Source organism: Urocampus carinirostris, chromosome 4 (assembly GCF_059441175.1).
Source record: "Urocampus carinirostris isolate Australia breed hairy pipefish chromosome 4, RoL_Ucar_1.0, whole genome shotgun sequence".
Classification (NCBI taxonomy): domain Eukaryota; kingdom Metazoa; phylum Chordata; class Actinopteri; order Syngnathiformes; family Syngnathidae; genus Urocampus; species Urocampus carinirostris.
Genome location: NC_142352.1, coordinates 35,150,739 through 35,177,537, shown reverse-complemented (window position 1 = coordinate 35,177,537; position 26,799 = coordinate 35,150,739). Strand labels below are relative to the sequence as shown.

Genomic DNA, 26,799 nt, shown 5'->3' with positions numbered 1-26,799 from the left:
ACTGTGGGGCTGCGTGCAAACCACCCATTCGCCCCTTATTCAATGCCATAATGTATATGTTTGCCAAAACGTTAAAATAAGTTTATATTGTTTTATTTTAAACGAATAAATATTGTAAAGGTTTGGCATCGCTGATCGGTAATTATCAAGCCTCTCAGAATGTTTGAGTGTTATAAATCACCATTAGATGGAAGGAGTGGCTTTGATCAGATCTTTGTCCACACATCAAGGAAGCCACTTGTCCCACTCCCTATATATGGCGAATGAGTGTGTGTAGGCGGTCCAATATGGCGAGTGGGCACAGTGAAGCAGTGTGGTAAGAATCTCAAAACGTGGACAACAAATAGTTAACTCTTTAACAGATTAGGGTTCAAGTTTTTGATATGTCCCATGCTGGCAATGGCAATGGCTCTCCCAATTTGAGAAAAAACATCTGGTTTTGAATGAGTAAAAGAAATGAACCCCTGTAAATGGCAATGTAACTGTTACTTCACTCAAAAGATTCCAAAAACATTCATGCCAGGTTAATTGGCCGGTCCATATTGTCTGGCAAACAGTTCAGGGTGTCCCCTGCCCACTGCCCGAAGATAGCTGGGATGGGCTATATATATATATATATATATATATATATATATATATCTCATCTCATCTCATTAGCCGTACCGCTTATCCTTAGTAGGGTCGCGGGGGTGCTGGAGCCCATCCAAGCAATCATCAGGCAGTGGGCAGGGGACACCCTAAACTGGTTGCCAGCCAATCGCAGGGCACACAGGGACAGACAACTCATTCGCTCATTCACACCTAGGGACAATTTGGACCGGCCAATTCACCTGAAATGCATGTCTTTGGAATGTGGGAGGAAACCGGAGTGCCCGGAGAAACCCCACGCAAGCACGGGGAGAACATACAAACTCCGCACAGGAAGTCTGGAGCTGGATTTGAACCCACGACAGGTTCCCATGACATGAACTGTGCCGCACAAGCGCTAACCACTGCACCGCCGTGCTGCATATATATATATATATATATATATATATATATATATATATAATGATTTATGTTGTCTATCCTAACCAATTGTATTTTCTTTGCACCTGATACAGGATTTTCTTTTGTTCTTGGACACACTCGCATTATTTTTTCAGGTTTTCTTTTGTTTTTAGGCACACACATGACTTGGATTCAAGCGTTGATTTGAAAATAGGAGATGTAGAGTTTCAAAGGGTTTTTGAAACTAAATATTTTGGACCATAAATTGAAGTGGAAAACACATCAATTATGTCACAAGTTTATTTATTTAAAAGGTTAGGTGAAAATAAGTTTGAACTCAATTTTTGGTCTGTTCTATTCCTTATATTTATGCTTTTTTGTGTAATTTAGTCCTTCATTTATTGAAATAAATTCAAATTAATTCATTTGAATTTGTACAATCACAGCTTGACCATTTGAATTTACACTCAGGATCTTTGCTTAAACACACTAGTTAACAACAGACTTAATTGTGCAATTGTGTCCCATTTCTAAAACACACAAATCTGACTTCTGACTCTGACAGCCCATGTTCAGGCTCATCATTACAGGACTAACAAAATCTATATAAATTATTCCCATGTATATCTCTTAATCACTATAGCCTACTGTTGATAAACAGTAAATACAAAAAATCTAAATACTTTTATAAAACACAGCATGTGGTAAGATAGCCTTCTCCATAAATCTGCTACTCACCCTTCAGGAATCAAAAATGGGAAAGTTAATCCAACTCAAGTCAAAGTTTCTATCATTACAAGATAGGAAAGACAATAAGAAGTGTTGGTTGCTCTTGGCTTGTCTCATCTTAGTGTGAAGCTCCACAAAGAAGAGCAGATGGGAATATCCTCAATACAGTAGCTGCTGTATCAGCTGTCTTTCTCTCTGTGGCCGTTTGTGATAACCGTAAGTAAAACTGCCTCCTCTATCATTGTGCAGCTCTCTAAAGCCGGTCTGAGGTTAAATAAAACGATAAGAGCGTCCACTTCCTGCTTTAAAGGATAAAAAGAAAAGGAAACCCCGCCCGAGCCACCATCCTTTGTGGTCACCGAAAACGACCATCTTACACCTCTTTTTAAAATGCTGACCTTGGGCTTTGTCAGCGACCAAAATGTGACGTCTGCCCCCGATCTTCCCTTATCAGATGACACCGGCAGGCCAGGGAGACAGGGATGCAGGGCAGACTACAGCCAAGTGGCAAGTTCGGTTTGACTTGCAACTAAAGTCAATAATTTGAAGACAGATGTATAGAAAAGAGCGACAAGGCGTGGATCGGGGTGCTTGCACTCGATCCAATGTTCATATTTTAAAATTACAACCACTTTTGGGTCTTCCATTCTCCAGGCATTAAAATGGGTCAGGGCATGAAAAGGTAAGAAGGGTGTGGAGGAGATGTGTTCCAGTACACTGTACAACCTTACAAAGTATCAAGTTCTGTCGACCCACACTGTGTTTCAATTAACAGCAGGAGGCGCCACACATAAATACTCCTTGGCGGTAAGATAAGGTATTAAGCCAGGATATGTTTATTATCTTGGCTGAGTTTAGACTCAAGTCGGTCGCATGAAAGCAGGTTCAATTTAGCTTGGCTAAGTAACTATGGAGATGTATTCTCTACAGCTAGCCTGCCCCAGACCAGGCTAACAACTAGGCTCAGATCAGCCCCAAAGATATGACTGGCCTACATCTGTCAATCAGGTGGAAAATTGATGGGTTTTATCGGTTTTCCATTGACTGCCTTAATATGCTTCATTATTCTAAATAATTCTAATAATAATTCTAATAGTTCTTAATGTCCAGGATTAAATTTTTGCATATAAGCTTTATTGCTATTTTATTAAACTCTGTTGTCTGTCTAATTGCAACATTGATAGCCATTCATGTAGTAAATGTATAGATTTCAGGCAATGGGTTTTGTTTTTATGCCAATGAAGAATGATTGTCAAATGGCCATCAGAGCCATAATCCATCCATCCATTATCTGCACTGTTTATCCTCCGTAGGGTCGCGGGGGTGCTGGAGCCCATCTCAGCTGTCTTCGGGCTGTGGACACTGGGACACTGAACTGGTTGCCAGCCAGTCAAAGGACACACGTAGACAAACAACTCACTTGATCATTCACACTTAGGGACAATTTGGACTGGTCAATTAACCTGACATGCACGTCTTTGGAATGTTGGAGGAAACCGGAGTGCTCGCAATAAACCCACGCAAGCGCGGAAAGAACATGCAAACTCCGCACAGGAAGGCTGGTAGCTGGATTTAAACCCACGACCTAAGAACTGTGCCGCGGACGCGCTAACCACTCATTCACTGTGCCGCCCAAGAGCTATGATATATATGTACAGTAATCCCTCGGTTATCGCGGTTAATGGGGTACAAAACCACCCGCGAAAAGTGAAAATCTGCGACGCCCCTTCAAAGATGCTCAAAAAAATATATATATATATTTTATTTTATTTATTTTATTGTTTTATTATTATCTTTTAGACCTGCGAAACTCTGCACCCGCGAAGGTGGACCCACGAAGTAGCGACGCCCCTTCAAAAATGCTTTTAAAAAAAAAAAGTTTTTTTTTTATTATTTCATTTTATTTTTATTATTTTTTTAGACCCGCGAAGCTCTGAACCCGCGAACGTGGAACCGCGAAGTAGCGAGGTCCCACTGTATATTATAGCCGGTTTTGGGATTCAAAAAAGTGACATAAAAACTCACAAATATGGTATAAATGAAGTCTTTGACAAGTAATAGAGTATTTATAATTCCTATTCGTCTGTTCCCCGCTAAACAGTAAAAAGTTGTTTTTTTTGAAAGGTCAATGGAATTAAACAAACAAAAACAAAAAACAGGCAAGTACTCCCGCTCTCACAAACAACACTGATTTTATTTTACATGCACCACCATTAACGCCCGGTTCACTCACTCCAAAATTTCCTCTCTAGAACGCCCTATTCCTCCTCAAACAATGTTCTCGGATCTACAGAATTCTTGTGGGTTAACCAATTTGACCTGAAACTGCAAATTTCATGAGAAATTTGCATTCCTAATCTGCAAAAAGCATGCATCCCAGTGACCAAAACAGGCAATAAATAACAATTTTGCAGTCTCAAAAGCGATATCTTGTGGCAAAATTCAGGAAGGCAACACACTCCTCGATTGGTCTCAATAGCCCTGACAGATTCCATCTGCTTCCAATCTACATCATGACTTATTCACACCAGTGCCGCATTGCCTCAGAAAGGCGGCACGGTATCAGATTGAAGCCTAACAGAGAGTTTTAAAAAAGCAATGATTATTTTTTGTTTCATGAATAAGAAATGAGGCTTGAGTTCCTTAAAAAATTGCAGATTGATCAATGTGAGAAGTGACAGAGTTGAGTTAAAAAGAAGCTGAAGGCATGCTCTAATTGATCATAAAAATAGGACCATTTATTTTTTACCTTTTAGTGCAGAATCAGGAAATCAGATCTAGTTATTCTATGAAGATGGTCATTAGTCTAAAAATCTCATAATGCAAATAACATATTTAAAGAAACATAAAGTAAAGTTTAGCCGCTAGATGTTACTGTGTTGAGTAGTGCAACCTAAAACAGTGCTAAAAGGCACAAAGAATAATACAAACTACGGAGACTCAAAGTGACCAAACCAAGCCATGTTTTTTGTCATTTTTTTGCAAAGCCCTTCACAAAGTTTTTTGTTTTTTAAGGATACCTGAGGTTGCAAGACATTACAGACTATTGACAGATGTTGCGTGTTTATAATAAATAGGCTAAAATTCCAAAGATTTATAGTAAAAATTACCAAGTTTCTGTTCCTGCTTAGTTATGCAAGCAAAATAGTGTTTTCTGGCTTGATAATCGCTCAATTTAGTTCAATTTTTCGACATATGTTAAAAATAAAGACTTGAAATAATAACATTAATAGGACTGCAACTAATGATCATTTTTATAATCGATGAATTGGTCGATTATTTGTTCGAGTAATCGATGAATCAGATTTCTTAAAGACATTTTTTAGTTTCCTCCTCTTTTTTCAAATATCTACATTTTTGGACAGATAGATAATTTTTGCACAAAACAAATGAATATTCTATGATAAAAAAAACAATTTTTAAAAATCCAAGTGTTTGTCACTAACTTGACAATAAACAAATTACATACAAATATATGCTATACACCTGCAAATATGTAAAATACTTTTTTCCTACCACCTTATCCAAAGATCATAATTTATATGAACTTATGATACAAAAAAGAAAGAGCAGTACATTTAATTGTATGTGTAGCATTTTTTAAACCACACATAAATATAGCAATAGTGTAAACCCCCTTCTCAAAATGTCAACAAATTTGTTTTTTGTTAATTTTTTTAATATGATGAAAAATCCAAAATGAAAATGAGATATCATATTCCAAATAATCTACCTTGTTTGTAGGGTTAAACATGTCACTATTATTATCAGGAGATCTCACAACTCACTGTCATTGTACCCGAGTGAGACCTTGTCTAGAGAAGGGACTGCACAATACACAAAGAGGTAAGTATTAGTTTCAGGAGCGAGCAGCAGCAAGTCAACTGCAGGAGAGAGAGTGGGAAAGGTGAGAGGAGAGAGAGTGGGAAAGGTGAGATGGCACAACATTCATTTGGACAGGTAACTTAAAATTAGTTTTACCTGGTTATATCAGTATTATTTTCCCCCCATTTTATTAACACTCCACTTATTGAAACATGAATATTTTGTTTGTTTGTTTGTTTGTACATGATTCAATTGTTTGTTTGTTTGTACATGATTCAAATTGAATCTTTTCTTCCGGCGCCGTCACGAATGGCAGCCACTCCAGCAGCTCCCGTGTTATTTTCGATTGTTCTCGATTGTTCTCAGCTCAGGGATGCTGCTGGAAATGTGAATTTCCCTTCGGGGATGAACAAAGTATCTATCTATCTATCTATCTATCTATCTATTATTATTTTATTATTATTTTTGTTTTTCTGCAGCACTTTCTGTTCCCTTGAAGATTAATAACTTTCATGATGAAACAGTTTAATACTACAAAGGTGTAACTTTCATGCCAATTTTGTTTGTAATGAGCCAATGTTAGCGGAAAAAAGATTCGTCACAACGGAATTGTGTGCACCCTTATTTGCATTGATGAAACGTACTGAGTGTGTAATAAATCACATGATAGAATAGAATAGAATAGAATAGAATAGAATAGAATAGAATAGAATAGAATAGAATATGCCTTTATTGTCATTGTTACAACATGGGATATATTATAACAACGAAATTGGACGACTCCAGTTCCACATTTTACAGTGAGGATAATGAAACAAAGAGATAAAGGAACAAAGAACATGTTTTAACTGTCTTTGTTGTGTTTGTTGTATACATATAGGATCCGCTTCCTCCGGAGCCTATTTACAACAAAACTATGATATAATTAGTGGCCAAAGCTTTCAATAATTCATTTCATTGATCAGTTGTTGCTGCCCTAAATAATGAAATAATACATTTAAACTGTAGGGGTGCTGTGGTCAAAGTTCTTTCTGATACAAGGTGCTATGGTCCTTCAGCAAGTTATGACTTTATTGATGGTACAAAACCACCGATGTCTCTTTAAACTAGGTCAATTAAACATGAAAAAAAGCTACAATTACTGGAGCTTGACATAATTGTTCAACAGAATTCTTGAAATGTTTTTAGAGCTTACGACCGGAACCCAGTACATACATGACTCTTTTCCCTTCTCTCGTCTTGCTCTCTCCATTGCATATAGTTCATAGACAACTGACTTAAACATTTTAGCGAGACTTCCAGATGAACATGTTTTCCTATTCAAGGGCAGAAAGAAAAACATAAGATTCAAAGGATCGCTCATTATTAGCTTCACTTCAACGATGAATGATTAATACATGGTTACTAACGAAGTGCAATGTCAAAGCGTTTGTGGATTTATGATAGATACAGTTGTGTCAGGAGCACACATTTGCTCCTTTGTGCATCACTAAGCATCAAAACTACACAAATAATTTTGTGTTTCTTTTAGGTTTAGCTAAATAACATTAGCTTTGGGTTAACATTGCACTGATCTGAGAGTTTGAACTAATGAATGTCACTAGATCCACTAGTTTAACGGTATTTTTGCTCATTCTCCGTCAGAGAAATGTTAACCATTGTTTTTCATAACAAGAAAAAATATTTACAGGATGACAAAGTAAAGTTCAGAGATGTTGGTCACATATATTTGCCAATGGCAATTCTTAAACAATGGTAATTGCTATTTTTTTTTTCAGTGAGAACATCTGTGTTCGCAGACCAGTTCTGAAACTAGCTAACCAGTGATAGGTGACTGTGAGTTTCTAGGAAATTTAGCAGAAAGATGACGGACAATTACGTCAGTTCCCTCTAGGTCAGGCTCATTCTATGCAAAATAAATGCAAATATCAAAGGATTTTTAAAACTACACATTTATAAAATCGTTCATATATTTTTGCTTGCTATTTAAACCAATATAGATTTTTTGAATAACGTTTTCTTTGACCAAGAAACTAAATGTCAATAGCAGTGACTGAGTTAAGCAACAGTTAATTCTTCATGGATGACCACCTTTATGACCAATGAGTCGACTCATTATTGCTACTTCCAATATCCGATTAAAATAAGTAACAAGCTGAACCCTTCCTGTGAACCGAAAACTCATGATAATCAAAACCTTCACGCTCACTTGGTACCACTTAATAATACCCCGTCTCAAAAATATAATCTAAAAAATGCACCCTTTTGGCTGCTAAATCCTCTCTGCCATTCTCACCTGAGGGGTGAGACAAGTAAGAACAGTGCATCTTCTCTTCCTGCAGTGGCTCCAGTCAAACCTAGCTCTGATAGAATGCGGCAAGTTTCATCTGAATTAAATCACAAGGTGGGCCAAGAGGCAGCTGGAAGTACAGACATTCCTTCTTACTTGGCTAAACCTGACTCAGTACAAGCACAAGTCAAAAAATGCTTAGGTTCGAACCGACAGAGAAATGGATAATAAATCAGCTTCATTGTGAAAGAGGAAAAATTACATAACCACCAGGCACTTTAATGGTCATGAATCCTGACATCAAGACGGTAAGCATTAGCGCACACACAAGATTTCTAGCCTTATGTGATTCATAACTCATACATCAATCCTTGGAAGGCACCTATGTGTGCTGTTGAACGAGAGGAGCAAACAATATTTGTCAACAATATTGTGAAGACAGATGTTTCAAGTACGCAAACACATTGCAAATGTCTCACCCCTTTTAATGTCTTTCACCTTCAGGACACATGCTGCGACAGTGGGAATTTGGCAAGTGGCGCATCAACTTGCGAATTTCAAACGAGGAAGCGGAGGCTTAATGGTCCTGTCAGATATAGTTCATTTCATCATCCATTTAGTTCTTGGCAATATACTTCAATAGCAATTTAACTGCATTGTCAAAGGGATTCACTTACAGAAAATGATAACAAAGCCTCCTTGTATCCTACATGCAGATACATTTACACAAAAACAACCGCATTATTTTATATGACTTAACTATTTGGGCATCCGTAGAAATTTGCAACTGTATCACACATTCCCCTTTTTCAAACAGGTGAATTTAATGCAACATGACAAATTATGTTTAAATGCTGCTACACCTTCTTTGTAAGCAAGGATTTGAGGTATGGATCCTGTCTTTACTGAGAAACAGTCCATAAGTCTGTTACTGTTTGACGGTCGTTCAGTTGACAAGTGAATAGAAACCTTTCAAAAAACAGAGGACTACAGAAACAATGTGTTTTGTTTCCATTATTGTGATTAATCGAACAGACTCAAGTACAGACAAAACTCACAGGCTTTTGGCTGCCAAAAGGGAAAATGATCAAGATACACTGGTACATTGTATAGAATGTCACCTAGTAACTCTGCAATTCACAAATTTTGGACATACTCGATCAAGAATTTTTGGGAGGGTACATACTAATAACCAACAAACTTTAAAACTTACAATCGTGTAGTAGCCACTACACTTACATCCAGTGTACATTGTTCACAAGATTAAAAAAATCCAGTCATACCTCTATAAACAAGCACCTCGACTCAACAGAATTTCGATAGATGAGATTTATTTAGAACAAAAATCCTACTCGACATACGAGGGAAAATCCAATTTATGAACATTCCCAGAAGCTACCACTAGAGACCGCTCTGGACTGTTCACCTTCAGCATCAGCTTGTCCCAATTTGCACATGCACTTCCTGCCATAAGAGGCCTGATCTCGCACACTTGGCTATATTCTCCAGCAAGTTATTTTTTCATGATGTCAATTCAAACAAGCAGGAAAAAAATAGACAAACGTGAGCATGGTGTTTTAGTGAGTGACCTAACTAAGGAGTAAGATCGGTCAACATCTTCTATTTGTATAAGTCATAGCTCTGCTAACTACATGGTTTCTTAAATCTAACGGCTGAATTGTAATATTTTAAAATAAATATTTGAAAAAAGAAGAGTATCCCGGGCAGTACAGTAGCACGGTGACGCAGTGGTTAAGGCGTCCGCGGCAGAGATCTGAGGTCATGGGATCGAACCTTCCTGTGTGGAGTTTGCATGTTATCCTCGTGTTTGCGTGGGTTTCCCCCGGGCACTCCGGTTTCCTCCCACATTCCAAAAACATGCATGCCAGGTTAATTGGCTGGTCCAAATTGTCCATAGGTGTGGATGAGCGAGTGAGTTGTCCGTCTCTGTGTGCCCTGCGACTGGCAGGCAACCAGTTGAGGGTGTCCTCGGCCTACTGCCCGAGGACAGCTGAGATGGGCTCCAGCACCCCCGCGACCCTACAGAGGATAAGCGGTGCAGATAATGAATGAATAAAGAATATACCATATTTACACGACCATAATCCACACTTAAAAGTCTAAGATTTTCTTCAAATTGTGCGGCGTGCCTTATCATCCAGTTAGCCTTATGTCTCATATGGAGAGACGGACGGAGACTAGCTCAGTGGTCTTAGGGTTGGGCACCCAGCCTAAAACTGGTAAGGTACAGGTTCAAGCATTGACCGGGTCAAGATTTACAAAATCATTGGGTGAAATCCGATGTTATTGTGAGATTGTTCACATTTACAGCTAAATGCAAAGTGTATGTGATCTCCAGTGACCTTAATGCCTTCTCTGGTGTTTGCCACAAATTTCCTACAAGCAGAAGCGGTCCACTCTTTGCCAAAGTACTAGAGGTAAGATCGGGCCAAAAAAAAGCACCCGAGCCCGACGCAGGCCCGAGGGGTATTAAACCCGACCCGGACCGAGCCCGACTAATTAACTGGATTTGCTGGCCCGGCCCGAAAGGGGCCCTAAATTACATATTTTATTTATAAGGAGGGGTGATTTATGATAACAAATTAAACTCTGCCTTTTGTTACAACATCTAGGCCTAAGTTAAATAAAACTGTATAAACATTTACATCTTTTATATTTCTGTGTCTGCACTGCAGATGTTACATTAAGCGACAATCTGTCATTGACGTTTTTTTTTTTTTGAGGTAGCGAAAACATTTAAGGGCGTCCGTCATTTTGACGACTTGATCATTGGGCCATAATCCACAGCAGCAGTAGAAGTACGTCCTTAAGATTTTAGCGCAACACTTTCATTGAGGGGGTGTTGACGTGTTGTGCCCTTTTCCGACTCCTATGCAAATTCCCCCCCCCCTGATCGTATTCTATATAAAACGCTTATTAAAACAATAAAGCGAGCTAATTATAATAATTGAGAGATCCTAGTCTATATAACGCGTTTATTTAAACAATAAAGCGTGATTTTATTCTGCAAATTGCGTTTTTTAACGCGGATGAAAATGTCACCAACGTCAATGTACGCTTCCGACAAAAGCGATCGTATTCTATATAAAACGCTTATTAAAACAATAAAGCGAGCTAATTATAACAATTGGGAGAGACACTTCACTCTTACCAGAGTGCGTTTTCCTCGTCAGTTCTCCTCTCTTGAGTTTATCCTTAACTTCTTGTTGGTCCGACTCCATATCGGGGATACCAGGCCAAAATCACGCAAATTTGCGGAGGGGAAGATTATTAAGAGGACAGCATTCACGTCACGTCACGTGCACAGAGCATGCTCTGGCTCCGTTAAAAGCAATTACAGCTCCTTCTCCGTTTTATCCAAATTATTTATTTTATAACAAGTATTCCTTGGTCTAGTATCCATACATAGTTTAAGTATATATTTTTAATGAACATATATTTATAATTATTAATTAATTAAAAAAAAAAAAAAAAAAAAAAAAAAAAAAAAAAAAAAAAGCAGGACCGAACCCGACCCGACCCGACCGTATGACTGACATTTCAGGCCCGACCCGGCCCGAAATTGCCTCGGGTTCGGGTTCGGGCTCGGGCCATAAATCTTAGGTCTACAAAGTACCACTCAAGTCAGGACGGGTCTAAAAGGGCAAAAGTGAATCTTTATTTTTGAATTGTGCTAAGTCAGTTTTCAATATTTTAGATAATCTGGCTTTAGTCGTTAAACTTCAAATTCATCGCAATGTAAAAGAAAAAACATGGTCTACAAAAAGATATCAATGACCGTATTTAGACTATCTGAAAAGTGACAGCTTTTATATTCTTTGTTTTGGACTGGTAAAATGTTTCAGAAGTCAGTCAAAGAAAGGGAATTTGTTGTGTATTTGTGAAACTACCAGGTTGAGTGATTGGAATAGAGAGAATGCTGTGTTTGCAGGAACAGAAAGCTTCATTAAATGGGGATTAAGATAAGCGCGTACAGGGATGCTACATAGAGAAAATAAAATATTGATAGAGCAATCTCATTTGATGAGGGTTAGGTAGAAGCATTGGTAGCGGTAGCTTTCATTGATGCAAACACTTCCTTCTGCACTACCCCACATCTTCATTGGCTCACTTACACAAAATGCGCTGTGTCCTGTAAGAAAATTTTGTAGTGCCTGTTCATACAAAAAGATTAATCTTGGGACATATACTCGTCGTGGCCAGGCTTTGCATCACTCACGCCCAACTTTGGCCAAGGGGCTAATTTTATGTCGACATCCATGTTTGAATGGACCCTGAAAGTTGCTAAAACTGACACTGAGGAAAGTGAGCTCTGTTGTGGGCACAGAGCTGGACAGCCTGACAACAGTAGCTGAGAGACGGGCACTGAAAAAGCTGCGGCCAATCATGGACAATTCATCACATCCACTACACAGCATTATATCCAGACAGAAGAGCAGCTTCAGCGACAGACTGCTGTCACTGTCTTGTACCACGGACAGACTGAAGAGATATTTTCTTCCTCATGCTATGAGGCTCTTTAAATCCACCCGGCGGAATAAAGGCCCACATTAAATCATACCCCCTACATTGCATATTACCGTACTTTTATTGCAGTGTGTATTTTATGTAGCACTATTTAAATACTCTATAAAACACGCTACAGTGGTTATTAGCACGTCATTTGTATATTGTATTCCTTTCGCTTTATTATTGTATTGTTCTCAGCGAAGGGATGCTGCAGGAAATGTGAATTTCCCTGCGGGGATGAATAAAGTATCTATCTATCTATCTACCCACTACCAATAAATGAGTATTATATGCCATAGCTTTTTATACATATGCAAATGAAAAATTTAGATTTAGGGAGCAAATATTTTTCTTAGACTTGTTGTAAACGGGAAACCTGATCTGCGTTGGGGTCCAAATTGTCAACACATATGCATACCTGTCAACCTGTCACAAAACGGCAAATCAATCAAGTCAAAGGAGTTCGCCGTGTTCGCCTATATCTCGGTATCGTTGTTTTCTTTGCAAACGAAGCGAGCGGTTTGATGCTCCTGTCGGCATTTGAATGGCAGCCACTCCAGCAGCTCCCGTGTTATTTTCGATTGTTCTCGATTGTTCTCAGCTCAGGGATGCTGCTGGAAATGTGAATTTCCCTTCGGGGATGAACAAAGTATCTATCTATCTATCTATCTATCTATCTATCTATTTGTCTGCCGCCTGGGGATTTCCCATCATGCATCATTCCGAAACAAAAATATGGTGTAAGATTATTTTGTATTTTGTAAGGGAAAATATGACAGTTTGTAAGGGCATGAAGCTGTGGAGGTTGACAGGTATGTATATGTCACAATTGCCCATTGCCCTCACCTGGGTCCACTCGTTTGGCACCAGTTGCTGCTCATTGCCTAATTGGCTCCCCCTCCTATTTAAGCTCAGTGCTCCCATTCACTCCTGGTCAGTCTGTCAACGAACCTGTCCACTTGCAAGACGTGTATTTTGACTCTGTCCGGTTTCCTGCTCGTGTATCCAGTATCCGGTATCGAACCCGTCTGTCTTGTATCTTGCTCCATTATCAAGTATCGATCCCGTCCGTCCCGTCCTGTCCGGTATCTTGCTCGTGTATCTAGTATCGATCCCGTCTGTCCTGCCCTGTCCGGTATCTTGCTCGTGTATCCAGTCCCCGGTATCAATCCTGTCTGTCCCGTCCTGTCCGGTATCTTGCTCGTGTATCCAGTATCCGGTATAGATCCCGCCTGTCCTGCTCTGTTCGGTATCTTGCTCGTGTATCCAGTATCCAGTATAGATCCCGTCTGCCCTGCCCTGTCCGGTATCCTGCTCATGTATCAAGTATCCAGTATCGATCCAGTCTGTCCCGACCTGTCCGGTATCTTGCTCGTGTAACCAGTATCCGATATCGATCCCATTTGTTCCGTCCGGTTTCGATCTAGTCTGCCTCTGGCTTCCGGTTTACCCGCGCCTGACTTCACTGTCTCACTTCTTCCGCCCAGCGATTACCAACTCACTAGTGTTGGTGTTCACGCACATGACTGCCCCATTTCCGTAAAATAAAGCTTGTGTGAAAACATTACGCATCTGGGTCCACTGTCTGTTCGGGTTCTGACAATATAATGTAAATTATTCACCAGAAAGGAGTTTGTGACAGATTGCTTGGTCCTAGCTTGATTCTGAATGTTATATGAGATTTTGTAATAAGTCAAAAGTTTGCAATAACCTCAAAAACTATTTGGCTTGTAAAAAGCGGTTTGATCGTATATAAAAAAAAATACAATGCATAAACAATATGGAATGGCTAAATTGTTTGTTTTGTGCTTGATTAATTAAAGGGAGAAAAATATCAAGTTTAATATAAACGCTGCAAGTTTTAATAGATGGCTTCTTAAGGAAGTTTGGAAATGCCCTGGTATCAAACAAACATAAAATTTGATGTTTGGAAGTGTGCATTTTAATTGCTTTTTGTATGCTTAAAAGATGATTGACAGAGAATTCGAAATTGCTGTCACATAACAATTGACGTATACTGAAATATAGTATTTTGATTTTTGTTCTTAAGTTAAATCCATTCATCAATTATCTGCACCGCTTATCCTCAGTAGGTTTACGGTGGTGCTGGAGCACATCCCAGCTATCTTCTGGCAGTGGGGAGGGGACACCCTGAACTGGTTGAAAGGCCAGTCGCAGGGCACACAGAGACAGACAACTCACTCGCTCATTCATACGTAGGGACAATTTGGACCTGCCAATTAACCAGACATGCATTTTTTGGGATGTGGGAGGAAACCAGAGTGCCCACAGGAAACCCACGCAGACACGGGGAAAACATGCAGACTGCACACCGAGAGGTTGCAGTAGCTGGACTTGGTGCTCCGGGCTAACCAGCCAGCTGCCATGCCACCCTATTAGATCCAAAGTTTCTTAAAATAAAAACTGTTCATCTAAAATAGGATTTACTAAATCTAGATCAGAAATATAATAAATCTGTGAACCTGGAAATTGCGATACAGTGACAAATGACTAGTTAGGGTAGTGGTTTGTCTTTGTCTTTCATGTCTCATTCATGTTTATCACATTAATTTGCTTTTCTCTCGCTTGATTTGAGAATCAATAGCATATTGATAGGTGCACTGAATATCATATAATTCATCTTGGTCAGAAAGGAGAATCATTTGAAAGGAGTATGCTCAGACTGGTGAAGATAATAGCTCACAGGCTTCATTTATATAGCACTCACTGCCTTCAAGGTGTGATTTTCCAATGTCACCTCAGTCAACCGTTCGCATGAAGATGATGATGATATATGGTCCCACGCTTCATTCACACCCTGACGATTATAATACACCCAACTGGGGGTTCAGTACCTTCCTCAAGAAAAGTTTCAGTGGAAAAGCAACTTTGTAATCAGATTGTAGTCACACAGACCATTAAGATATTATATTGTGTTGGGCCACGTATAGTATGTTGTTTTTATTTTCATGGTTAGCAAGCTAAATTTTACTTTGTCCAAATTGGGTAAGGCAACCGAGCAGCTGATGTTGAATATAAAATGTGAATCAGATGTACTGATTAGGACTAAAATGGCTATACTGCAGGGAGATGCATTGATTGACTAGTCTAGAGCTGAGGTTCTCAAACAGGGGTATGTGTCCCCAATTTGTCATCAATGCAAACTCACAGAAGTTGAAACGCAGCAAAAAAAATAATAATCACCATTAGTAAGTTATTCGTGTAACTTCACGTATCATTTATATTTCAAAATTATTTTTCAAATAGTTGCAGATGGCCTACATTTGTGAGCTCCATTAGTTCCCTAAGAATGTTTTAAATAAAAGAGCAGACATGAATAAAAAATGTTTTTATAAATACGTTATGCCAATACTAATGAATTGCAATATAATGATAGTAAAATAGCAAAAAGATCTGCCATGTCAGGCAAATATATTTTAAATATTTAATTTATTACTCTCTATTAGCAAAATTATAAATAGAAAAATGATTGAGACACATTAGTGAAAATTGTTGTCTCTATTAACTGGGTCAACTGGGATACATGGTATGAATTCATGTCAAGGTTTTCTGTGAAAGACATTGTTTTTTTTCTAAGAAAAAGTTTGCCAGAATTTGGACACTATAGACTCTGTGCAAAGTAACCTGATATTTTTAATAGACAGTGCAAATATTTTCCAACCAGAAGGTTTTCTCTTGACAAGGTGTTAGCATTTTGCTATTTGTATGATACAGTAAGGCACGGTGTACTTAACGGAATCATATGACCTTTATTTTTTTATTACACATATTAGTTTTCAGTTAATAGGAGACCATTTTGAAGCATTAGAATGACAAATTGTTCAATATTCTCTGTTTGTCTTAATCATTAAACTGTCTCATCAAATACATATTCTAAGACCAAAGTAGTAAAATTGCACCAAGGCTATGTCTTCGCTCTTAAATTTCAATTGGCAACAGTTCAAAACATACAGCGCTCTTAATGAAGTGACACCGACGTCTAATTAGTGAAAATACACATGGGTTAAACGCAGAAACCTGGCATCATTCACATCAACAGTAATTCAAAGTAACTATCAGAGCTAAATTCCGAAAGCACAGTTCCATAATGTCAGGACACTAAAGGAAAATAAGTGGTCATATCAGAAAAATATCCCAAAAGGGTTGTGAGTGAAAGGTCAAACTCAGCCCCAACATTACTCAAAGGAAATATGGCTGTCACGCGAAAAATAAGACAGCTAGATCTGTTTTTTTATCATCTACCAGTACTCTATCTCATCAATAGGAAAGATTTTCATATAATTTTAATCAATATTAATTACTTCTTTTTACTTTTGTTGCCCGACACAACAAAATAATAGCATATATTATATTTATAGAATTACACCCTAAATGTCTGGATGTTTTATACTCGTCTGGTGGAACCAGTAGCGTGCAGTAACATAGTGTGACAAACATTTTAATTTCCCTTTAGCCTCGCCTTCAACTTTGCAGTTGATTCAAGTTCCATTCGTATCCCTTAGTCACAACCTTTGAATAGTAGCAAAAAGAATGAGAATGTTAGCTGGTCGGTGACGTGTTAAAGTAGTCATGGGGCTCCAGGGATTATCTTTGAGTGGGCTCACTATTAACAAAATGTAATTTATTGCCATTGTTAATCTTGCAAAGAAATCTAAAACTTAAATGCAGAGTTCCGAGGGTCATCTGCAAGTACGGCACATAATTAGGAATATGTTAACCCATTCAATGTGCAAAGATCTTAATCAACATACATTATTGTGACAATATTACAGAATTCACATTACTAATTTTTGATTATTTTTTTTAATATAACAAAGCCATTAAAATTATAAAAATATACAATACAAGAGACTGCCTGAGTTTAATTACATTGCAAAGCTAATATAAAGAATGCACAACATTTTATTAGGTCAATTACGAATAGGACCAATTGTGATTTCTTATTTCCCTCCAGTGAACTAGCCATAATTTTACAATAAAACTAAAAACTGTAGTCAAGTTTTCAAGGGACTTGGTTTCTGGATAAATGCAATTAATAAAAACAATGCAATTCAGGTAGTTCGAGTGTCTTCTGTGTTTGCACTTGTTTCATGGCCAACTTGACTGAAGGCTTTGCCATGGCTACACCTCACTATGACTACAGCTAAGCAGACAGTGGAGTCTGGCCAATGTCTAATTTAAAAGTAGTCTCATTGGAAAGGTTTGTGATTCTAAATACAATAAAGAAAAAAAACATCAGCCTCATCGCCTATGCTTACTTATAGGCGCACAATGAAACAAGGAAAAAGCGAGGGTCGGGGGGAGGGCGAAAGGCAGCGCAGACAAGAACTTTCCATAGTGAATTCAGTACAGGTCTATGGCAAAATGTACCTTTAGTGCACATCTAGTGTGAAAAACAAAAAAAAAGTGGGCAATACATAGGCAACACAATTGAGAGGCTTTACATTAATGCTATCATTTCTCAATACGTGCTGTTTTTTTTGCAGGGAAGCAGAAATAAAATACATCTGAATTCGGAACACAATAAATGTCTTCACAGGAAAGAAAGCAGTTGCTACCATGCGAAGAGACTTGGTATCAGCAGAGCACAAACATCTTATCAGCTGGCGACAACCAGACGGACTGCTGTTAACTCCGTATAAAACTGTTCGGGGTCATGACAAGATTAAGGGTGATGCAACAAACTAACCTTGAACAAGTCATTTTAAAACCTAGAGCCTTATCAAGCAAATCAGACCAGAGCATGAATGGCTGAAAAATCCAATTATTGAAAGATAGCAATGGAAGAGTTCCGGCTTTGGCATACCCATGAAAACAGAACCATTTAATTTCCCAACTCTGACCATAAGCAGTGGTCGGACGTATTAGGGTGGAGATCATCAGAGTACTTTTTATATTTATGCATCAGATTTGAACACAAGTATTCTTAGCTTTTAGCCCCTCCTTATGTCAAAATACACAATTAGCTTTACAAATGTGTAAAAAACAGAAAAACAGAAGGATGCTTTACACGAACAACAACAACAGGGACCAGATGATGAAAGTGCTGTATCTGAGTCAGATCATGAAGCTTCTCCTGCTACTGGTAACAATAGAACCCAGTACCATCTGTTTCATATTGGGGAGAAAACCCCAACCCCAAATAACAGCCTGGCAATCAATGGGCGCCATCAAGCTGGACTTTCCCAACTCACACCACAGGAATTGGTGCCCCGACAAACTAGCTGGTTAAGGGATCTGAGAACCGTGATAGTGAGGAAAAAATAAAAATAATTGATAAGTATATTTATGGTTTGTATAACAATACATAAAGGAAAATCTAATCAATATAAAAATGTTTTAAATTAACTGCTATTAATGTAAAAATTATTCCGTTATATGGAGGAAACAGGGAAAGCAACAACATCGGAGCAATGTAAACAAGGAGACAATAACATTGTTAATTGTGGTTATCTGAAAGGGAAAGAAAATAAACAGGACGGGAGAAATAAAAACTAGTGGGAAGCCTGTTCCCATCAGTAAAAAAAAGGGAGGAAAGATGTTTTCTGACTGACAACTTCACAAACAAGCAAATCGGCAATGTTACTCAAAGGTTAGCTTGATAATGGTTTTGTGTACTTTTAAAGGACAAAGTGGAACGTAGCATCAGCAAAGCTGCCTTCCCCCCTACACATGGAAGTGACTTTGTGTTTCCTTCTTTTGATTGAAAAAAAAAAACAATTGTTTCTGATAATAAAGAAAAGGGGGCTTCCAATGTATATTATTATGACCGACAACTCAATTTATCTTACCCCTGCGCATAAACTATCCCTTCAGTTTTCATTCAATAAATGGTAAATTGCAAATGGATGGAATCAATTAAGACCTCTACCTTTACCAGTCCTTTTCTACACAAGTATCCATACTTCAATCTAAGTGTAATTACTTTTTCCACCTCTGCCAGGATGTGATTTTACTGCAGTCCTTTCTGCCTGCAGCATAGCCAGCAACAGAGAATCTATGCTGGTCCCTTGAGCAGTCAGCTGCGCTCTCTACCGCCACTGCAGACACAGTGGTAATTTTTCCAGAATGAGCAACAATTCAGCAAGACAAAGTGCAGGTTGAGCTTTAGGGTTTCACACTCTGATCTTTCTTTGTAGTGGATGAAGCGGTAATTATTCATTGGGGGAAGGAGCTCAATAAATAACGATTGGGTACCTTTAGGACACTGTTCGTTCAAGAAATGATACAGCGTTCATAATTCTGTGAGGACATTATTCAGTCAAACGTCAGTCAAACGTCAGTAAAGTGGCCACTTTCACTGTGTTTTCGAACAAGAAAAATAGCCAAACATACATATACAAAACGGGGCCACTTGGCAGCAGCTTCACTGGGCCAAAACTCACATATGAGCTAAAGTTTTTCATGTAAAATTAATAAACTTAAAAAAATAACTAAAATAAAAGTGATTGATGATGTTGACAAAAGACAAAAAAAACAGGTTTGCAGTTGCAATGAGGCCTGCGACTAATGATTGCTTTAATGATCAATGACTCGGTTAAATATTTTTTGAGAAATCAATGAAACAACTTTAAAAAAACACATTTTTGATTTCCTCCTTTTTATCAAGGACAGCTTCAAAAAAGTGCACACAACAGAATCTTCTATAGTGTAAAACAATAAATAATCCTAATGTTTGTCCGATAGCTTAACAATAATCAAAAATGTAGACAAATTTATGCTATCCATCTGCAAAATTTAAGATACTTTTTTTATAAAGTGCAAAAAAATTGAACATGAGAGGAGAATGAGAGTACTTCATTGGATGTCATCTTATTGTACATTGACTGTTTTTATACAGCACTTTGAGTTGCACTTCAGTATATGAAAAGTGCTCTATAAATAAATTTGAATTTTGCTGAAAATGTCCTCGAGCATCAAAACACAGCCTTGAGGTGTCTCCGCCAGACCAGAGTGCTACTACAAGTATATAGCCGGATCAGGAGGATGTCACGCAAAAAGAAGGGGGTTTCAGTCGCCTTCTGATGGATCAAAGAGGTACTACAAGCACGTCCCCTCAACAGCCCCACTACACTACAACTTCAAATTATTTGCATTCAATTAACTTGCTGAGAGACGCATAAATCGCGCGATACAAGAAATCAATGATGAAATTTGTTGCCAGCGCTTATAATAGTTGATTTTAATGGATTTCATCGATTCGCTGTTGCAACCCAAGTTGCAATCTTACACAATGTTGAATCCCGGAGGAAGGAAAGGAGGAAGGAAGTAATGGCGGAAGGCGTTTTATGTCAACCTGGCACCCCAATCATTATCACTTGGTTTCAAGCAGCGATCATAATACAGTACAGGCAGGTAAAAAACACATAAGTAAAGAAAATTAAAAAAAGGACAATGTCAAGCTAAAACCAACGCGTTATTTTGAGAAATCTTGTGATTGTCCTTCGAGACATCTTGTGATTATGGGCCATATAAACAAAATGTGACATGAGTATGTATCGTTATTTAAAGGTCCTAAATACTGACTCTCATCTGCACATAAAAGTTTTTAAAATTATTTCGGAAACCATTTCGAACCCAGACCAACTACAGTGCTGCAGTTTTCAACCTAATAATGATATACCTCAACTGCAACATTAACCTACTTTCGATATTAAGCGTCTCAGCAACACTCATAAGTTAAAAAATTAGTATGTTGTCAGATTTTTTTTTCATTCTATTTTTGAGGTTTTGTGCCTTTGTGCCACCTGATCATTAAAAAAAAACAGGTTATCATCATTCCAATAACACATCCTGTAGTGCAATACGCCGCAAGCGTCAAAAACAGAATTCTTGCATCATGTGATGCAGATCAGTGGCGACCATCAATCAATGAGTGAGGCGATCAATCAACGGCAACAGCCTCTCAAAATATCCTCACTGAGTTTCTATTGTCAGCCGATGAATTTCCTTGGACCTAGCTACTGTAGCCTATCGGGAGTTTTTTTTCTTGACCAGTTTTGGTCATTTGTTTATTTCTCTGAACCGCTTATCCTCACTAGGGTCGTGGGGGTGCTGGAGCCAATTCCAGCTGACATTGGGCCATGTGCAGGGACACCTTAGACTGATTGCCAATCAATCACAGAGTACACATAGACAGTGTTCCCTCTAAGATGCGAGCGTGCGCAATTGCGCACTGTTCGCACATTCTCGGCGCACAAGAAAATCTAGCCAGCGCACAAAAATAAGAAGCGACTTAAGTCAAAGTTACAGTGCATGAAGGTAAAAATACACGGGTTCCCCTGACGTTGTGTCCTAAATGCGGTATTTTGAAGTCGAACGAAGTTGAGTAAAGTTAGTAGAGTATGTCGAGAACCAGCTTCTTCGGCTCGGCTCACTAAAAAGGGTCCTAAACGGCTCTTCAGGTTGTTTTTGCTTCTTTAATCCCAACACGACGAAATATTAAGTAAAATTATGCACAAAATGACTTAAAGGAAGGGGGGAATAGAACAAAAAAGAAAAAAATACCAAAATGAAAAAGTAGTGAAAAGCTGAGAAAAAAAGAAACAAAAGGAAGAGAAAAAAAAGAAGGAAACATTTAGAAAAAAAGCCAGAAAAACAGAAAGGCTTTTGTGTATGACATTTTAGACTTGTACAGTGTTCATTTTACCACTGAAAAGTGATGGGTCCCGGGGACTTGCATGCTCAAAAATCTATGGGTCCCAACAGAGATCTATGGGTCCCCAAAACTTAGGGTTATCGAGGTTGCAATTGTAAATCGGCGACAAACATGTAATATAAATCTATATATTCATTCAGTTTTAATCATCACAGTTTATTGGTAATACAAATCAGTTATCTCTTCAATATTTTTCAGTTCACAACAATATTGTAAATTATACAAAATAATATTGCGGAAATAATTATATAAATCTATATTTTCATTCAGTTTTAATCATCACAGTTAATTGGTAATACAAAGCAATTATCGCTTCAGATTTTTCAGTTCACAATATTGTACATTATACAAAATACTGCCATCCACTTAACTATCTTTAGCAGTGAAAACATGGCCAAGTCTTTTTTTTGATGTCGTATCCGTTCATACTTGCCTCTCTCTTTCTGCAGCAACAGAATTTCCATAGCTAATTTGTGGTTTTCATTGTCGTTGTGCCGATCCAATGTGCTTTTCTGAAAGTTCGTATTGCAAAATGATTTATGCAGTCCAGTTTTTTTGTCACGCTGAGTACACGGGCATCACAGAACATGTACATGCCTCCATTATCATCCTCCTCATAGCGTAACCAGGAATATAATTTAGTCCATTTAGTCAGAAAAGTCCTTTTCTTGCTCATAGTATTCTTTTATTTTCTTTCATCGAATCGTTCGCTTCAACGCATGTGTTTTCCTTGCCTTCGCGATCTTCTGAAGAATTTCTCCACCGTTTTTTCGAGCCGGAATTATTGCCGTTGTTATCACTTTCTGCATTATGTTTTGACTTATTACTGACACTGAAGAAATGACCAATTTTGTGTTGATTTTCACCTTAAATCGACGACAACCACCAAAACAATGACGTAATCTCGAAGCAACAAGATCTCGTTGGACGAGATCGGCGTGCAGACGAAAACTCGAACCGCGAGACCAAAACAACAATGGCGGATCTGCCTGACGAAAAGTTTGGAGTGCGGTAACTCTTTGTTAAAAAAATAATCGGGTAATAATGACAATTTTGTGTCAAAAAAGTTGCGTCCCGGGGACGCACGTTGATACGACACTGTGCGTCCCCAGCAAAAATGATGCGTCTAGGACGCAGGGACGCGGGCAAACGAGAACACTGCTTGTATACAACGCCGGTCCAAGCTGGGTAAGGGCTAAAATACTCGTTTCTGACAGTAAGTTAAACGGACGAAAAAGGTGGCCCAGATGACAAGTTAAAATTTAGAGTAGCTTAGTTCACACGTAGATTAAACTTTAGAAGAATTGACTGTCATTTACTTGCACCAACCTTTATACATAGTTTGTGTTGGTGGGATCAATACTACTCATAACGCCAGTTAATCAATAATAATCATTTTTAACAATGTTATTTAAGAATCATTAACAATATAACAATGTATTATTCAAAGTAAATGTATATCATATAAAGTGAACATTACCGATAATGTCAATAATTTAATTGTTACAATTATTATTATAAAAGATCAACTAGCTAGCACTAGGAGAACCAAAGGTACAGTCCATAGCAAGGGTCAGGAACCTTTTTGACTCAAAGAGCCACAAAACTTGTGTGGGTTTTGTGACAAATGCAAAATATTTTGAATTTTTGGGGGAAAGAGCCCCACCATATGTTTAAGGACAACTTTAAAACAAAACCGCTAATCCCTCTCCCCAGAAAATCAGCTTGATCTTTAGCGCATTTTATTTTGCTGCGTGACGTTTGATGTTTTGATAAAATCCATGAAAAAAATAGTAATGCCAGAGCCTGTGTCCTGTTTGCACCACTTAAAATTTGTTTGCCTCCACCATTTACTTATGAGTGTTAAGGCTCATTTTGACCATCATTTTTGCCAAATGGTTTCAAGTTACGAGCAAAGTGTAAAAACGTCACAAAATTCTGCAAACGAGAATCCCGACGTATTTACCTTCGGCGCAGATGCCAAAACTCACTTCTACTCCATATGTGAATTTCCCTTCGGGGATGAATAAAGTATCTATCTATCTATCTATCCATCTACATATCTATCTAGCATATGAATAACCTACTCTTCTCGTTGGCTGAAAAATAGTCTGTGTAATATAGTGTAATAATCTGTGAAGCCCTTTGAGACTCTTCGTAATTTAGGGCTACACAAATAAAAATGACTTGACTTGACTTGAGACAAGACGAAGTGCTTGCGCTCTGTGCATAGCGCCGCCCACCCCTACAATCAAATTGCTCTCGGTGGTCTGCTGACATTTTGCGGTATTTACAGTTTGTTCTGTGGATTTTTATCATAAAGTGTCTCAACAGTGACCATGGATTGTTTAATGAGCTTCCATACAAAAGGATTCCTTAGTGATGTACAGCCGTAAAAGAATTTTGGGGTGTGACATCTTGACTGTAAACTTCAGTTAATATGTGTGCTATATACACTGGACAGTAACATTCACATTCAGCATTGTTTGGGCTTTGCGTGCACTTCAACAAGTTTCACTCATGCAAATTTGGAACGACATGGAGAAAATTTGCTTGGTGTCAATTTTGTCGCTGAGTCATATGAAAATACTCGTAAAAAGAGCCATACATGGCTTACGAGCCACAGGTTCCCAACCCCTGGTCTACAGTAAGCATAGGTAGCAAATGCATTTCCCCGAAACTTATCCTACTTACACTTACTAAGGTGTTTGGCAATCAAGTTAATATAAACCAGATCAACCACAATAACTACTAGATATGAAATAGACAAAGCAAACACAGACATGGCTAATAATGTACTCGGTAAAGTCAGTTATTCTGATGGCTACAGCCACAGGATGCTTTTCAAAAGCATGTTTCCTCTGGGAATTGCAAAAAAATGTGTTGCTTGAAATTTCGATTTGTGCATCTGTACAAACGAGAGCTTGGCATTTATTTTTTGGTAAACTGCCGCGCTCAAATCGCATTTCAATATGCAAATCTTCTCTCGCTCCTTTCAAACTCATATTGCTACTCCAGCTGTTTTGGGTTAAATGATGTGCACGCATCCTAGTGATTACGTAGGCTGTAAAGGTGTCTGTAAACACAGTCATAGTCAAAATGTCAGAGTTCATGCTACCTATTTGGGTATATGTGGATCAAGCATATCGCATAAAAATCGTTAATATTTGCTTTATTACACCCTTGCTGTAAAGTGAGAGGGAATGTTTACTTCCTCAAGCTGTAAAGGACAGGAGTCCCTTGGAGATGTTGCTGACTATCAGCACTTCAATTGGAAAAAGGGCCAAAACAAATCAAGCCAGAGTTTGTGACTTTGGGAAAAATTTGTCCTCCGCACTTCAATAATGCAATCATGTTATACATCTCTGTCACCACAAGGTCACACCTCTCTCCTGCAATCTTTAGTCTATCTCTCTCACTCTTTCACACTCACACACACACACCTGCCTAATCGAGAGAGTACAGGTCCTGCATGAAGCACGTGAGGAGAATATTAATTTCTTTCTTCCTGTTCTGCTTAGCCTGCTATTTTTTCTCACACTCCAAGCAGCAATTATATTTGTCACCAACCCAGTGGCACTCCTAACTGGTATCTCAACTCGAAATGAATGGGAGACAACGTGTTTGCGGCATCAGGCATTGCTGACAAGTGTGGCATTCCGGACGTGCGTGAACTACACACGCTTTCAACACTTAAATACAAACGCTAGACCGTTTCGACCAATACAACAACGAGCCACTCACTTGATGAAGTAGCTCGCTCCTTCGTCCGTGAACCCTTCTTCCCATCCTCTCGGCAAATCTGGAACAGGACAGCAAATCAAATGAAAACTGCTGCAAGACGTCCCGCAAATCTCCGCGCGCATTCCGTGATTCGGACGATCTGTGGAGTACCTGAACGTATCATGTGTCCGGAATTAACAGGTTCGCCAGTTCGAGGGTGAAGCCAAGTGGTACCGCAAGTTTTGTCACTGGAGGAAAGACACCTGTTAACTTTAATCCACGATGTAAGAACATACCTTGCAGTGAGTATTCCAGCAAGAACAAAACAGCCTAGTAACTACCAAAAAAAGTATCTCACTTGATAAAAAACACGCGGCCATCCCGACAAACTCCGTAGGACCAGTGATCAGGTAGAGTGTCCCGTCCAAGCGGTGCCGCCATGATTCCTTCTCTCCCGCACAGTTCCCTTCCCTCCCCCTCTCATGGCCGTCCCTCTGGCTTTCTCTCTTTCTCTCTCGCCCTTCCCTTGGCGCTCCGTCGACTTGTCTGCGGAGTTTGAATAATCCCTCCGTTAAAGCTGAATCTAAGAGTGGGCGATACTGGGAATTTTGGTATCGACCCGATTCAAGTAAATACGGGAGGGTATCGATCGATACTAACCCGATACCGATACATTTTGCTTGGAAATGTCATGATAATTGACTAATTAAACCCTCCACCCCTACGATTTACATTTTTGGCACTGAAATGTGCTATTTCATTAATCAAAAATCTACCGGGCATGAAAATCTCTCACCTTAAGAAGAATGAAATAAAGGTTTTGAAGTCAAAAAGGGTGACCTACGTGAATTGTATTGATCCGATGAAAAGTGTTTTAAAGTGGGAAGGGGCTATTGTGAGATTTCCCAAATTGAATCGGGTGTTTGAGGTTGTGGTTTTGGATAAAAATCAGTGTAGTTAGAGTGGGCAGCAGTTCTGTATCTACTCGTTCATAATGCACACTTTTATATCATTATCACGCTATTTTAATTCA

The 26,799-nt window shown here is 38.7% G+C and overlaps 1 protein-coding gene across 13 annotated transcripts in view; it reads right to left on the bottom strand.

Moving 5' to 3' along the window:
• Positions 1–26,300, bottom strand: part of plekha7b (pleckstrin homology domain containing A7b) — a 136,629-nt gene extending 110,329 nt beyond the window's left edge. For all 13 annotated transcript variants that reach the window (XR_015850309.1, XR_015850310.1, XM_088334363.1 and 10 more), the window contains exons 1-3: positions 26,125–26,300; positions 25,938–26,014; positions 25,788–25,845 (exon numbers count right to left, since the gene is read on the bottom strand). Coding sequence is in view for 11 of the 13 variants with exons in the window: in XM_088334363.1 (XP_088190489.1) it covers positions 25,788–25,845; positions 25,938–26,014; positions 26,125–26,207 (218 nt within the window). In the remaining 2 variants the exon portion in view is untranslated. The remainder of the gene's footprint in view (positions 1–25,787; positions 25,846–25,937; positions 26,015–26,124) is intronic.
• Positions 26,301–26,799: the final 499 nt, after the last annotated feature.